The sequence below is a fragment of the Globicephala melas genome, chromosome 4 (assembly GCF_963455315.2).
Source record: "Globicephala melas chromosome 4, mGloMel1.2, whole genome shotgun sequence".
Taxonomy (NCBI): domain Eukaryota; kingdom Metazoa; phylum Chordata; class Mammalia; order Artiodactyla; family Delphinidae; genus Globicephala; species Globicephala melas.
Window position 1 is genome coordinate 134,683,590 of NC_083317.1, and position 16,269 is coordinate 134,699,858.

General features: G+C 42.3%; 1 protein-coding gene across 1 annotated transcript in view; it reads right to left on the reverse strand.

Moving 5' to 3' along the window:
* COL6A5 (collagen type VI alpha 5 chain) overlaps positions 1 to 16,269 on the reverse strand; it is a 108,139-nt gene that overhangs the window by 57,582 nt on the left and 34,288 nt on the right. The window contains exons 13-26 of the mRNA XM_030876402.2: positions 15,012 to 15,083; positions 14,653 to 14,679; positions 14,496 to 14,540; positions 14,352 to 14,405; positions 12,414 to 12,476; positions 11,708 to 11,773; positions 11,223 to 11,276; positions 8,000 to 8,035; positions 7,442 to 7,504; positions 5,742 to 5,804; positions 4,487 to 4,549; positions 3,120 to 3,182; positions 1,631 to 1,681; positions 1,508 to 1,543 (exon numbers count right to left, since the gene is read on the reverse strand). Of these exons, the coding sequence (XP_030732262.1) occupies positions 1,508 to 1,543; positions 1,631 to 1,681; positions 3,120 to 3,182; positions 4,487 to 4,549; positions 5,742 to 5,804; positions 7,442 to 7,504; positions 8,000 to 8,035; positions 11,223 to 11,276; positions 11,708 to 11,773; positions 12,414 to 12,476; positions 14,352 to 14,405; positions 14,496 to 14,540; positions 14,653 to 14,679; positions 15,012 to 15,083 (756 nt within the window). The remainder of the gene's footprint in view (positions 1 to 1,507; positions 1,544 to 1,630; positions 1,682 to 3,119; positions 3,183 to 4,486; positions 4,550 to 5,741; positions 5,805 to 7,441; positions 7,505 to 7,999; positions 8,036 to 11,222; positions 11,277 to 11,707; positions 11,774 to 12,413; positions 12,477 to 14,351; positions 14,406 to 14,495; positions 14,541 to 14,652; positions 14,680 to 15,011; positions 15,084 to 16,269) is intronic.

A 16,269-nucleotide genomic window follows, 5' to 3' on the forward strand; every position in this document is an offset into this window, starting at 1 on the left:
TTTGAGAATACAAATATTTATGCATCAATATCAATACAATGGCTATCCAATCAGTTACTAAAAATACCTAAAGAAAAATGCTTGAAAATCAAGGAAAACATATGGGGTATTGACTACATAAAGTACTAACTAATGAATTACTTCCTAAATTCATGAATCATTCCTCAAAAAGTTGAAGGTAAAAAGAAATTTATTCTGACTTTGGTGGAAAACTAATTTAACACTTATCAATATGCTAATTTACCATTTATCTGTAAATTGGAATATGCTAATTTTCTCTCTTTATCAGCAAATTAGAAAATTGGTCCTTTACAATGAGAACTCCTATCCTAACAGTTATTTATATAGTCCCTTCTTGAACCCTTCTCCACCTAAGGAAAGAATCTCTTTTGGTAATTCATCAATTAAAAGCACTCTTAAGGGAATCAAAAATTGGCTATTTTCCTATACTGTAGTTGATTCAATTTACTTACATTCTATTTTTTAATCCATATTTTCTATTTTAATTTGAGCATCAATGATTGGAAGATATACAAGATACTTTTATGTAATTAATTTTTATTGATGTATAATTGATTTACAGTGTTGTGTTAGTTTCAAGTGCACAGCAAAATGACTCAGTTATACACACACACATATATTATATATATATATTATTTTTCAGATTCTTTTCTTTTATAGTTTTTTACAAAATATTGAGTGTAGTTCCCTGTGCTATATATACAGTAGGTCCTTGTTGTTTATCTATTTTATACATAGTAGTGTATGTATGTTAATCTCGAACTCCTAATTTATCCCTCCCCCTTCCCCTTTGGTAATCATAAGTTTGTTTTCTATGTCTGTGGGTCTATTTCTGTTTTGTAAATAAGTTCATTTTTAAGGATGCTTTTTTTTTTTTAGATAAATCTTATTACAGAATTCCAGTGTATAAAACAGACATAACCTGAGCTACTCTGGTTGAAATGGAAGGAATGTCTTGTCGTAGAGCTTGGAGGTGAATTTCAGGCTGGTAGGCAATGAGGAATTCTAGAAGATGATTGACCAAGAGAGTAACATAACTAAGTTATACTTTGGGAAAAATCAAGAGAGTAGTGTTTGGGATTAACTGAAGCAGGTTAAAGTTGCAAGTAGGAGACTAATGAGAATATGGTAATCTTTCAGGTAAGAGGAAGTGAAAGCCACGATAATGAAGGGCAAAGTACAATAGCAGAAGGCAAGAGTTTTGCATGAGATCACCAGGGTAGAGAAATCAAGAAAAGGACTAAGGACTAAACTTGAGAGGGTACCTAGAGGTAGGGTTTCAAGACAAGGGACATCAGGCAGTGAAGGACAAATTTTCCAATTTAAAGGTTCATAGGAGTTAAGTATGGTCCTTTCTTCATGAAGCTCAGGCAAACCGATTGTCTTGCTTTTTTTTTTCCTGTTTCATTCAGATCCACAGACTTACCTTAATTCTCAAGTAGAAGGTCAAGATCATGGTAAATTTGACAAGTTATATGCACAATACCTTTTGACCCATATCTCCAAGGAATCCTCTTTGGCCCTACGATTTTCAGCAGAGAACATAAATAAATCAACACACCATTTAATTGATTCACCAATTAAAGAAATAATTGTTTTCCATATTTACCTTTACTCCTTTTCGTCCCATAGGACCATAGCCCGGAATGCCATAATCACCCTGTGAATATATCAGTTCATTTCAATTTCTCAAGAGCGGAAATTAATTGTAACCTATACTGGGGAGATTATGGTGTCAGGATAAAAGCACCGGGGACTTCCAGGTGGAGGGGGCCTGATGAACTTGAACTCTGGGAATATTCATGCCGTTTAGTTTTCCACACTTCCTGGTATATGCCCTGGTATTTCTTTGCTCAGCTCCTGTGCAGACATGACAGGAGGCAGAGGTATGGTCATTTAAGACTAGTGGAGTCAGTGGCAGTTACTTGCCTGGAAAATTAGGAGCTGGTCCAAAGAACACTGGGTGAGGAATTTCCCAAAAAGGAATTGTAAATGGACAATAAACATAATGAAAGATGTTATCCTCACTAGTAACCAAAGAAATGCAATTTGAAACAGTAATGAGACATCATTTTTGGTCAGTAAAATTGGTAAAGATGAAATAAAAGAAAGTGACAATACCCATTGTTGGTGTGTATGCCCTGAAGTGAGCACTCTTCCTGCACAACACAAGGGTACATACATCCTTGGAATTTTCCTAAGGACACTTTGCAATAGAGTTCAAAGCCTTAATTAAACATGTACATATTCCTTGAACCAGCTATGCTACTTCTAGAAATTTCTATGTAGAAATTAATTATGGTTTTATCCAAAAACTTAGTTACATACAAGAATATTCATTGCTGTGCTATTTTAAGACAGTGAAAAACTGAAAGCAAACTAAATATCCAGTAATAAGAAGTTGGTCAAGTGAACTAAGGTATATACATTCAGTAGAATATTTTGAAGCTATTGAAAGTAACTTTGAGGGAAAAATGTAATGACATGGAAGTATGCCCATGATACATTGTTAATAGGGAAAAATAATTTTGTTTCTGTCTCCAGGATATTAATAATAAATATTTCAAAATGGTGGGATTATGGGTAATTTTTCTTTCCCATTTCCCATGTTTTATGCTTAGTCAATTTTCTACAATATCTATGCCTAATATTTGTAATAAACATTATTTTTGAAAAGAAATTAATTTTTTTCCTATTTTTTTCTTATATTGACTGTTTTATGAACTGAGACTCTGGTACAGCCAGAGCAACTAGAACAGATACCCTGTTTCTTGATCCTACTACCCTCTTATCACTCTGGAGTTTTACAAGAAGTCACCTGAGTTTCAACTGACATGGCCATATAAGTTGTTAAAATACTGAGCTCATCCATTATTCTCTCTGCATTCTCCTTTCCCTCTTGCTGTTCTCCCTTTGTTTTAGCAGACAGACTAGCTATAGAATGAGTGCTTCAGGGAGCAGGAGGAATGTCCCTACATCTTCCTAGGAGGTCCCAAAATACCTTCAGGACCCCAGGTGCTTAAGCTAATGGTTTCAGCCCCCTTCTCTTTACTGAGCCCTTGGAGCTGCTAAAGGGTAAGAGTCCTAAAACCTCATACTTGCTTTCCTTGCCGTCCAGCTTGCCCCAGTGGCCCTGGATCTCCAGGAATTCCAGGTTCTCCCTAGTGAGACAAGGACAGCTTCAGATCAGTAAAAATCAAACCTGGCTCCCACCATAGGATGTTCTGTCCACTAGTTGGGGACACTCAGGGTTCTCAGTGAGGGTTCAATGCTCAGCAAGCTAGGGAGTGTAAGAAACAAATAACGATCTTCCCAAAGGCAAGCAGGAAATACCAGCACAGCCCAAAGCTGGACTCAGCACTGCTTTCCCAGTGCTATAGAAGGACTAAAGGAGAAGAGAAAGAGTGGAAAATTTACTCCAGGGAAAGTGGATTCATTTGCTGATTTATTCACCCATCCAACAGTTATTTATTGTCCTGGAAAAGGAACAGTTGAACATGACCGATGTGGTCCTGCCCTCACCAAGAATACTCTGGTTAGAATGAGAGAAAATCAGGCAATTCTACACTGTATGGTAAAGTTCAGGGTGCTGTGGCAGTGGAGAGAAGGGGACTCTTAAGTCAGATTTGGTGGGGCAGGCAGGCTGGCTGCCTGAAGGAAGGGAGCAGGGATGCTGAGGCTTAAAGGATAAGTTGTGTGAGCTGGAAGAAGGACCGAGGGAGGAGTGAGAATGGAGGAGGAAGGCACAGTGAGAAGCCTGGGCAGGCACACAGGAGGGAGATGAGCTAGGAAGCCTTAGAATTAAACAGGGTCAAAGGGTCTTCTAAGCTACTGGAAAATTTGGAGATTTTCTTAAGGGTCATCCGAAGGTAAGACCAGTGACATAATCTGTGGGACTCAAATGAAATCATGGGCCCTTAACTCAAAAGCAAACTTTCCAGACTGTGATAGCAGAGCTTGAGGCCAAGTAGGGGCGCCTTCTAAGCGAGGGCCCCTGTGTGACTGAACGGGTCCCAGGCCCACGAAGCTGGCCCTGGGGGAGGGAGCTGCTGAAAGGTTTTGAGCAGGGCAGTGAGATTCTGAACAGGCCAGCAGTCTGTCTCTAACGATCTCCAATAAGGACATTTCTGAGAAGGTAGTCTGAGTTAGACCTAGAACTGCATGCATGAACAGATCTGAGTTCTGACATCCCCCATGCCCCTGGCCGACTCTACCACCAAGTGCCTTGACACATTCACGAAACCAGCGAGTTGAGTTTATCAGAGTTGTTTCATGATAGGTGAATAAACCTTGTCTCTCCCAGTGAAATGGGGCAGTTTCAGAGAGGAAGGAAAAGAATGTTGGCAGAAAGCTGGTGAGTGGTTGATTGTGCCTGGATCATGTGAAGAATTAACATGAAAATCAAGGGAAAAAAATGGAGCTACTCTTTCCTCAGTATCTGAAATCTGTAAGAGATAACACTTACCTTTTTCCCCAAAAGTCCAGGCCTTCCAACACTCCCTTTATCTCCCACTGGCCCAGGAGCACCCTGAAAGAATATAGGAAACACAGATGTTGGTGCTACAGCAATTTGTACAAAACCTGTTAGATTAGTTTTGCTTTTCTTCGTGTCATTTGTAGCAACTTCTTGATGCCTCCTTAACAGGAAACCCAGCCTGAAACCAGGTGACTCAGGCTACAGTCCTGGTTAGAGGACCCCAAGTCTTCATTGGCAGGGACATCGCTAGTCCAAATGGGGACTTAGTGAGAAATAAAAAAGGCACTCTTGACACAACACGTTATTTCGTTAGAACAAGACATTGTGCTGTCATTGTCACTTTTGTGCTCTGTGTCATCCACACATATAAAATGGGATGTCAAATGTGTTTCAGTTTCCCGATCTGCAAAGGGGCAAAACGGTCTTTCACAAATATGCTGGGAAGATAACTGAGCAAACATGGGTATCGCTTGCCTTCTAAACTCTCACTATCTGAGCTGAAAAACTGAATAGATTCAGAACATTTTTTTTTTTTTTTTTTTGTGGTACGCAGGCCTCTCACTGTTGTGGTCTCTCCCGTTGCGGAGCACAGGCTCTGGACGTGCAGGCTCAGAGGCCATGGCTCACGGGCCTAGCCGCTCCGTGGCATGTGGAATCTTCCTGGACCAGGGCACGAACCTGTGTCCCCTGCATCGGCAGGCGGGCTCTCAACCACTGCACCACCAGGGAAACCCAAGATTCAGAACATTTTTAATATGAATCTCTCACCATCCAAACTCTCATTACTTACTGTCAGAAACTTGGGAATCAAGTAGTTTCAGAGGGTGAATTCAAAGCTGAACTTAAGAATCAAATAAATTTGGGTAGCGAGGGTTCTTTGCAGAGTCCATTTCAAATATCTATAGTCAATGGAGATAGGCATGGCACCGATAATTTTTAAAAGTTAGAAAAAGCAGAATAATGTATCAGGTTTTGAAATATTCATGAGTCAGCAAGATGTGCATTCTTCTAAAGGCTTCCTTCAGGCGGATAAAGTGGGTTTGTGCTTTCCAAGTCAAACTCCCGGGAAGGAGAAAGGCGAATGTACAAGGAATCTGAGCTGTGCTAAAGATTTGTCCCAAGTTAATCCCCAAATGAAATACTCCATACTAGATAATGTAAAAAAAACTCTACGTGAAGACGTCTTTGAAGCAAGAGGAAAATGAAGGTTGGAGACCATTGAGGTACCATCTGAGTCACGCACCTGAGGTCCTTTGTGCCCCTCGTTTCCCTTCTCTCCTTTCCTGCCGCGAAGTCCATTTGACCCCTTGGATGGTAACAAAAGAAACACAATACAATGAAGTAAATGAAAACTGACTTTCTTTTTGGGCCTCTCACTGTTGTGGCCTCTCCTGTTGCGGAGCACAGGCTCCAGGCGCACAGGCTCAGTGGCCATGGCTCACGGGCCCAGCCGCTCCACAGCATGTGGGATCTTCCCAGACCAGGGGATGAACCCATGTCCCCTGCATCGGCAGGTGGACTCTCAACCACTGCGCCACCAGGGAAGCCCAAAAACTGACTTTCTTCATTAGTGCTTTTGAAACACCTGCATGGAAAAGCATCTATCCAGCCCTTCAAGCAGCTTTAACACTGAGATTAAGCATGTCTCAGAAGAGGAGTTGAAAGGAGACCCAGACTCAGTGGAGCAGCTCTTATGAAGGAATATCCTGCCTGAGTGTAAGACCTCATCCCATTGTGGCAGGGAGAAATGGAAAAGAGACTAAAAGGAGAAATAAAGCCCATAGAAGAAGGGAGACATAAACAATAGGCAGATGGATTCCTTTGATGGGGCAGGTTGCCTGGGCCAAAGTGCATCAATGTGTAAAAGAGAAAGCAAGTTAGCACAAAAGGACATTTTAGCAGCAGATCCCTATCAGAGGAATTAAAGCATATTTTTTTTGTCATATTTCCCACCAAATGCATGGTTCTCATATGGTTCTCTCACACAGAAAGAAAAGCTGGAGGTGCTGGTATTGTTTCTCATCACCAAAGCAGCAGCTGTAAGATGTCCTGGTTGCCCAGTGCAAATGGTTGTTACAGCCCCTGGGCTGGCCTTGTTTCACAGCCTGAGCATCAAAGGGACCCTGGAGGGGCTGAGGTAATGTCACCCCTCTCTCGACAAAGTCTGGGGATGAATTTAGGTTGGTCCCATGGTTACTCATTCTAGAGGACACCAGAACCACTCAAGAGAATTCCAAATTCAGACTTAGTATGAAGAATCTAGAACTTTCTAGAAGAAAAATGAACTCCTGGAAAGGTCTTAGGATGGACACATCTATGTAGGCAGATCCTTCTAGACAAGTTCAGGCTTAAAGTAGACTCCATCAGGTGACTATGTACCCATGTGTTGCAAACCATTCTCTAGGATGACCCTGGCGTATTTCTGACATGGAAAAGAAACAGAGATGTCCTAATTCCAGTGCCCATCTCACTAATGATATGACCAAGAAAAAATGCAGATGACTCACATAGAGCCCTATCGGTGATATTCCAGAGCACTGTCACCCCCTATAGAGTCAGCTTTGGAAGAGGTGAGTAATAGTTGCCAATTCCTAACTTTCCTTCATTGGAGTCTGCGTGCAGAACCTCACTTAAGAAAAATCAATTTGTTGATCTGGATACTGATTACTAACATAGTATTAAGGTCTCAATAATTCACTATGACTAAAAGGCAGACATGATGCCAGGTATACGCAAGAGCAAGCCTTTCTTCTATCAGTGAGCTGCAAATTTTGACAGAGCAAAATCACCCACCCTCAATGGGAAATGTAGAATCCCAGAGAAATGTACCATGGAGGAGGGCGGGGGCAGCTTCAAATTGTCTCAGTTTATTTATTTTTATACAGAACTACATCTTCCCATCAGAATAACAACATTATCAGTATTACAAATATTCCAACATACCTGTGAGCCTTGTAATCCTTCGGCTCCTGATGCACCTTTAAGTCCAGGGTTCCCTGGTTCCCCCTGATGGATGAGTTTTCAGTGTTAAGATTCTCTTCACATGGTTTCCATATACGTTTTCTCTTCTTAGTACCTAGTGCTTCAGGGCTTCAGGGCATGGTACCCAGGAACTATCTTGTCTCACTCTTGGCTCATGCCCTACTTGGCCTAGGATTGTACTCTTCCAAACTGTCTGAGAATCGAACTCCAGGTAATTTCTTACTCTAAGACAGAATTTCACTCTCTTGCAGTCAATGTCCAGGGTATGTGAATAGCACAGCCTTCAGGGCTGCACAGGTCCCCTGTCTCTGAAGTGTCTGTGAAGGAGGCTTGCCTTAGGTCAGGCCTGTCCTGTGTCTGGCAGTCTAACTGATCCCCTAGTCAGTGGGGCTCATGTCCAGTGCTCAGCCCTTCCTACAGCAGCCGCATCAAACGCTAACTCATTGGCAGTACCATCTGCCTGTGGGACATCTCCTTGGCCTCACCTCCCACAGAGGACGTGGGGGAAAGGATACTCACCGAGGCGCCCTGGACCCCCCTCTGGCCTTCTCTTTCCTGTATCAGAAAAGACAAACTGTTAGTGTGTGAGTGTCTGGATGGAGACTCCTTAGAGGCAACCCGACCTGTCTTGTCCCTGACAGACAGAGTAACGAGCAGCTCGCAGAAATGTTTTCCCCGAATCGCTCTCCAAAGACAAGTTTACACACTGGGCATTTAATTACCAACTAACATTTGGAGGATGGATCGCAAACCAATCCAAAAATCATTACAGACCTAGCTCCAGTCTGACAACCCTGACAATTATCCGGGAGGCTGTTTGGAGAATGAAATCATCCTGAAGCACCTGTCTGATACCTCCCCTCTCCAGCAAATCCTACAACGTACTGTCTGCTGATCAGAGGTTTCCTGCGTGAGAACAAGCTGTGCCATATCCGTCTCTCTCTGTCCTGGGTCCCTGATCGTATCTTAGGGGGGAATACAAACTCGTTATACACAGTGCTTCCCATGAGCCCGCTGGGGTTAGACTCCATGGAATTCTCCAAGGAGGAAATGGCTGATGGGGTCAGGTCAGCTCTGTGCTGGTCCAAATGCCACCAGAAAAGCTGGTCTGAAGCTAAAATCTGACAGCACCTCTCCAGAAGCTACCTCAAATTGCCAGTGCAGGCTCTCCACCTAGTGGCTGTCTCTGCTTTCCAGAGGGTAGCCAAGCGGGAAGAAAATCCAAGCCCCAGATCCTAACTTTCTCCCTAAATAGCAATGATGAGTCTACTCTCACCCCTTACCTCCCACCTCTGCCTCATTGAGAGAGCCGCAGAACATCTCATCCATTGATCTACTTTGTGTGGTGATAAACAACTATGATTATTTTATGTACAAAACAAATACTTAAAACGTTTTCCTACGTTCACTTGGAAAGGTAGCCATGGAAATGATTTCAGAGCAGCTGTTTTCTTTCAACTGCCCAGCTTCTGAACCTCCTTAGAATAAAACACCTGACCAAATATCACCTCCACCAGTTTGGCTGATGATTAGAATTCTTCCACGGAGGTTCTACCCCTCGATTCAGGTACTCTTTGCTTTTAAAATGCAAATACCCTTTGGGAGAAGTTACCCATTGTAACTTGTCAGCCGTTTGTACATTGATGTGACTCACAGAACTCTTGACAGATGAAAGAAGAGCAGAAACAGTACAGTTTGAAGCCACTGTTTCCATGATGTCATAATTCTGTCTACATTAAAAAGCAAGGACAAAATAGCATTCCTATTTTAGTAGCACAATGGTTAGGGACGTGTCGTCAGAAGTCAGACAGTCTTGAGCTCACCCCTGCCCTGTAAAGCCTGGGTGGCACAGAGCAATTGCACAATAGGTCTGAGCCTGGCTGATTAGGAGTGAGACTCCCTGGGTTCAAACCCCAGCTCTACCATTTACCTATCCTGATCCTGGGCAACTTGTCCAAGGTTTCTTGCTTTTTCTCATCTGTAAAATGGATATAATAATAGTATCTACCTGATAGATTTGTTATGAGGATTAAACAAAGTAGTATTTGAAAGTGATTTGATTGGGACCTGGCACAAAATACGTGCTCTAGAAGTATAAATACTATTATTTATATGTATTCCTTGTGCCTGACAGGCCAAAGGCAATGGGCCTGGAACATGGTTTCAAATGCTCTGGTTCTTAGTACATGGATCCGTTGCTTTGTCGATAGCTGGGGCAACAATTAATTTACACAGGTTGAAATTCTGTCATGTGGGAGGAGATGTCTTAGGTTTGCTTCTGTTTTTAGAATTTGTCATCCATTTAAGATCCTCTGACCATCATAGAGAATTCTAGCCTTCACTGGAAAGGTGAAGGAGGGGGTAGAAAAGCCATTGTTTTATATCCATCCATATTGATTTGTTTAATTACAAAGGAGGAGATGGGCAGGAAAGTGGGTGAGGATGGGGGAGGGAGGCTGAGAGCCTCCTGTGCATGGAGTGACTTAAAGTCATTGGCTGGTTTGTCCAAGTAATAATCCCCTACCCCACCCCACTCTTTTTTAAAAAGTGCCTGATGGATGATGACAGCTATAAAGCTATTTCAAACTAAAAGTATTTTCTCTTAAACCAACAAAACTACATATTTATCTTTAAAATTTATAGCATTTAGTTCATCTTGCTGCTCTCCTGCTTCCTCTGATTAATTTTAATTCTCTTGTATGGAGAGGTGGGCAAAGTCCCAAAGAATTTCACCAGAAGCACTGGGAGGCCTAAGCCATCCAACTGCAGACCTTTCCCTTAAGAACTATGAGTCAAGATAAACAAAGGCAAGAGGAACTAAAACATTCATCCACTATATCTCCCAGAGGGGGAGGCAATCAGCCACAGCTTTCAAAGTGGTGAGAAGATTCCAAGTTTGTGACAGAAAAGGAAGCCATGTATTTTCAGTGTCCTCGTGAACAAAACTCAGGGCCAAATCTACATTTGGACATTATTCTCTTTTGATGATCTCCGTGCTGAGTGCATGATGAAAGGGTTTCTAACCATCGTAAATATCCTCTCTAACTTTGGTAGTCCACAAAGGGAAAAGTGATTTCTTGGTTGTTCCTTAAAAAGAAGCAGAAATCCAACATTTCTGTTTCAGGCTTGATATCACATGGGATGCTGTAAAATTACCACAGCATCTTCAGGTTGCCACTGGTTTGACCCTAATCGCCAATGTTTTGGTTTATTCAGGAAGAATTTGTCTGTAATTCTTCTTTCCCTTTGGCGACATATGAGGAGGAAGAGAGCACATTTACCTATTTCTTAATATTCTACAGAAGCTCAAATATGCTAAGCTACTGGAGGAAGGTTTTTATGTGAAAACCACTGGCTCTCTTCAAAGACATTTAAAAGTCTCTGGAAGGTGGAAAGGGAAAGGCAGACTGTCACAGCGGTTCTCAACCAGGGGCAATTTGCCTCACCACCGCATCCCCATTACCCCCGACTGACATTTGGCAAGATCTGCAGGCATTTTTGGACCTCACAACTGGGGAGGAGTGGGTGCTACTGACATCTAGTGGGTAGAGACCAGGGATGCCGCAAAACATCCTATAATGCACAGGCTAGCCCGTCACAACAAAGAATTACCTGGCCCCAAAAGACAACACTGTCAGTGTATCTGCCCTGGATCAGCTAACTGCAGCGACACGTATTCTGAATGCCTCTTGGCATCTCCAGGTGCTAAGGAGGGGAAATAAACGTCCACGGAAATACTTACACTGCTCCCTCTGGAACCAGGACTGCCTTGTGTCCCCTTCGGGCCGGTTCTACCCTAGAAACACAATTGTTCCCCCAAGATCATAAGGCAAAAGATTCTGAGTAAATGACAAAGACATCAGCATAAAAATCTCAAGCACTATTAAAACAGAACAAATGTGTCATGCCAGAATGTTTCTGCATATTAACCCTATTGGGTATATATCCATTAAAGAGGAAAATGGTATAGCAACACGCACTGCTAATGACCAATTTTCCCATATAATAATATCACCTGCTAGAAACTTAATAACTTTGCCCATTGAGGTGTAACCTACTACAGGCATACCATATTTTAAGAAAATAAGGCTCTCTTAAATGGGAAATTAGGGGTGATTGTTCAGTTAGAAAAACTGTTATGTATTTTACTAAATAATTAGACTTTAGGAAAGCCTCAGCTCGATAACAGAATTAATCAACTCATATATGTAAAATAGATCCAATTACTTGTCTTCCTTGGTTTCCTTTGGAGCCCTTTTGTCCTTTGATGTTATTGTTTTGTCCTGGATTACCCTAGGGGAAGATTTAAATAAAAAGTACTTTAGAATCAAGAAATATCAGCTTTTTTTTTCTCTCAAAATGGTACAATATTAAGAACTAAACTAATTTGGGTTAAGTAACGAGAGGTGTGAGAAAATTCTCCATATTTGAAACTCACGAATTAAAAAAAAAAAAGAAACAATATTTCTCCAAGTCTGAAGGAGGCTTAGTGATAAATGAAGAATTAAAAGAGTGCTTGCTGAAGCTATGGCAATTTTCCCTTCTCTGTACTGGCAGCTTCACTGATGCACTCATCCAAACATGCTTATGCCAGTCTCTCAAAGGTGTAGTAAGATTCCCCTATAATCGAATCTTCAAATAGGGAATCAATAATGTTAGAAACCCAATAAGCAAAATTATGGAAATTTCATTCCCAAAGGAACTTGAAAGTCTCAAGATACATAAGGATGAATTAGATGGAATTTTAGTTCCCATCTCTGAATTTTTGACATAATCAGCCCAAATCAGATGCAGGTTTTCCCCAAACCAATAAGCCTCAGTCAACACCTACCACCCCCTCCCAAGACATGCCTTTGCCTACAGGTTAGCAGGAGACACAAGAAGTGTGGAGTAAACTACACAATTAAGAGCCACTTGGGCCCCAGTAACTTACAGGATCCCCTGGGAAGCCCTTCTCCCCGTATCCCCCAGGAGGGCCTCTGGAACCTGGGCTGCCCTGAAAAAAATAAAATGAGCTTCTGAGTTAGCTTGTAGGAGAGTGTTAAAATGTCAAGCATAGTGGTGTTTGGAGGGGAGAAAATCAATCAGACAAAATGATCCACGTTCCTCTATCCCAGCCAGATTCCCTTTGACCTCTCAAGCAGTACAAGGTCCAGTTTTAAGCCTATATTCAGGATTATTTATAAAAAGGCTGGGAAAAGGGAAAACTTCTCATGGTCTAGCAGAGTACTGCCCAGCAGAACTTTCTGCAGAGATGGAAATGTTCTCCATCTGCACTGTCCAATATGGTAACCACTGGCCATAGTTGGCTGTTGAGCACACGAAATGTGGCTAATACAACTGAGAGCAGAATTTTTCATTTTAGTTAATTTGAATTTAAGTAGTCACATATTGCTAGTGGGTATCGTATTGGACATCTCAGCCAGTCTAGCAACTTCTGACATCTGTAATTAAATTGTCCACTGGAAACCACCACTGGGATGTTCCATTGTCATCTCAAACTCAACTGTTCCCAACTAAACTTGCCCAAGCTGGGATCCTTGCAGGCATTTTGACTGGCTTCTCATTCCCTGCTTCTTTGGTTACCTGGAGATCTGATATCCCGGAGTCAGAACTAGGGTGAGACAAACAAGGTACCTAGGGTGCAAAATTTAGGCAGGTACTCACACTTTGCTTCACTCTGAGAATGAGTGCTTCCTTAAATTTTGCACACTAGGTCCTCACTCCAGCCTGGACCCTGTTACAACCTTCATGGGTCTTGTGTCTCTTGCTTTACTTGAAGGCTTCATCACTTCTCACCTTGATTATTACAGATCTGCCTCTCATATTTGCCTTGCATCTATGTCATCCCCAATGCATCCTCCACACTACTGTCACGGAATATTTCTAAAATGCAAATTCGATTGTGACCCCCCTACTTACAATTTTTCTAAGGCTCCCCATTCCTTAATGGCTAAAATCCAGACTCCTCCTCCATGGCTCACCAGTACCTTCACCAGCTCTTCCCACCCACTCTTGAACCTCACCTCCCTCCACCTGTACCCTAAAGCTCACACCAAGCAGAACAACTTGCAGGGCCCCCAAGCCTCCAGGTCTTTGCTTATGCTGTTCCCTCTGTCTGGACTGCCGTTTCTCCACGTCTTACTAATTCCTATTCATCTTCAGCTCAGGGATCATTTCCTCTGGGAAGGTTTCCTGCACTCACTCCCCACCCTGCAGAGTTAGGTGCCCTTCTCTGGGCTCCCACCTAGTTACCTATAACATGACCCCCAACCACATACTGTGTCATCATTAGCTATTGATATGTCTGTCTCTCCAACTACACTAGGGGATCCTTGAAGACAAGGACAGTGTGGTTCATCTCTGAGTCGTTAGCACATAACTCAGTGCCTGACACATGCCAGGTATCCAGAAGTATTTGATAAATAAGTGACTCAGAACATAAAAGGAGAGCTGCTTGGAACCAAGGAGGCACACATTAATGAGTGTCAAAATGAATTGAAAATAAAAAAATTTTTCTCTGTGATTTGCTACACAAAGGCCACCAAAATAATTTTGTCTCTTTCTCTTGCTTTTTATTTTTTTCTGATACAATAAAGAGAAGAAGTAAGCTGCTAACAGGCAAATGCATTCATTTGCAGACTTCTGAAAAACATGCTCATAGAACATCCTTGCAAGTCTTGAATCTTTCTAGCTGGAAATTCTTGAAAACTGCATAGTTACCCACTTGCCCCAAATGGGGATGTAGCATCTATTCGGTGGTAATAGGCTTCATTACTGTCAACTTTATTCCTCATAACCTGTGACACACAACAATGAAGACTATCTCTAACACCAAATTCTCCTTCTTTGATGTACTGAAAAGTGTTACCTGGGACCCTGGATCACCCTTTTCTCCCTTTTTCCCAGGAAGTCCATGAAAGCCCTAAAAGAAGACAAGGCAAACAAAATTCCCATTAAAGAAATACATCAACCTCATGACGATTTTATGGTACTTAAGGAAAAATGGCTTTACCTCTTCCCCATAGAGTCCATCAATCCCATCGTCTCCATGTTCTCCCTGAAAGACAAAGATGGGCAGCAATCAGGTCAAGGGAGATCTCTGCCACGTGCTTATCAGTAAACTAAGCCCATTAGGAAGTGAAATTTGACTGAAGAAGTAACTACAGTACCTTATATCCAGCAAATCCTTTGGCTCCCTGTAAAAGATTAAATATCTCTCACTGGCATGTCAAGGAGAATGTGGATTCACAGTCTATTGGGGCAGGAAGGGGCTGCCTCCGTTAAGAGAGTGATTTTGTATTTCTTTAGTAGCTTCTGGGTTTCCAACCACAAAGAGGTTACAGGTGGAATTTAATAATGCTCAAAATTTCTTGGGATGACTAAATAGACTTACTCTGCAGAAGAGGAAACTAACATGCAATTGGAGAAAGGTAAAGTGGGGGGGGGATGGAAGAGAGATCACAGAAGAGGGAGGGGATGGAGGAGAGACGGAGAGGATGCCATAGAGAATTTAAAATACAATATTTACCTTTTGACCCTGCTCCCCTGGACATCCTTCAATCCCTCTATTTCCTTGGGGTCCAGTGTCTCCTTGTCTTCCCTAAGAAAAGGTACCCAAACAGGTATCCAAAGTGACTCTTTTGCCAGAAGCTGCCAGCAGTTTACTTTTCAAGAGTGAAGCCAGAGCAGCTGGACACTCTGAGCTCTAGACAAAGCAAACTCTCCTGCAAATTCATTAATTAACTCTGGTTTTCCCTTCGATTCAAGCATTTTCCCTTCAGGGCTTTCCTACAGATCCAAGATCACACAAAGGTGTGGGATGGGCTCAGTTGTTTCCCTGCCCTTATCAGAAAGCACAGCCAAAGGTTTAAAGTCACTTCACTTTGCAGCCCCATTCCCAATGCTCCACTGATACATCTTGGCCCTAACATCTTGCCCAGGCCCTAACACTGGCCTGAAAAACTCAAAATTGCTCACGGCAGAGAAGCAAGTTTGTGTCAGGGGACCAGAACTGAGCAGAAGCAGTTGATAGGAAATGACATTGCCCCAAGCCAGCGCTCACGGGAAGGACCACAAGGTTAAAGATCCCCAAAGTTAGAGCATCCACACAGGGAAGAGCACTCAAGGTCAATGACATGTGCCTCTCCCGTTAGTCTGCCTTCTCCCAGGAAATATTTAAATACAGGTAAGGGGTAGAATAAAATGAGTCTCAAGAGAAGAACAATATTGTGTTTCCTGAGAGCAGGAACCCCCAACTGTCTCTTCTCCCGTTGTGTCCCTGGTGCCTGGCTCAGATCTGGGTGCATAGAAGGTGCTAATGGTTGGCTGTGTGGATAAATACTCATCTAGCAATTAACTTAGTTCTTGCTTTCCTGGTAGGTGAGGGGAGAGGTGATTTTCCTTTTGCTGCTTTGCTTTCTTTATTCTGAGGATTGTTCCCAGTAAAAGCAGGAGGCCTCACCTATGGCCACAATTGCTGAGAGACAGCTGTGGGCTCGCAGTCAGGCATTGGGTGACACTTCCCCTCACTCAAACCCTAGCTGGCTCAGTAGGCTCCATGACCCCTCTGCAGGTACAGGGTGGGTAAATTACAGTCTTAGAGGAATTTATAAGTGTTTACAGATGAGGAAACCGAGGGTCAAGAAGTTACATATCTTGTTAAGGTTTCACGTCTAGATCAGCCCTTGACTGTCTGATTTGGGACAGTCAATAAATAAAATACATTTATTTACATTTATTTATTTATTTATTTTCAGATCTGAAAAATGATTTTATTATTCTTTTTC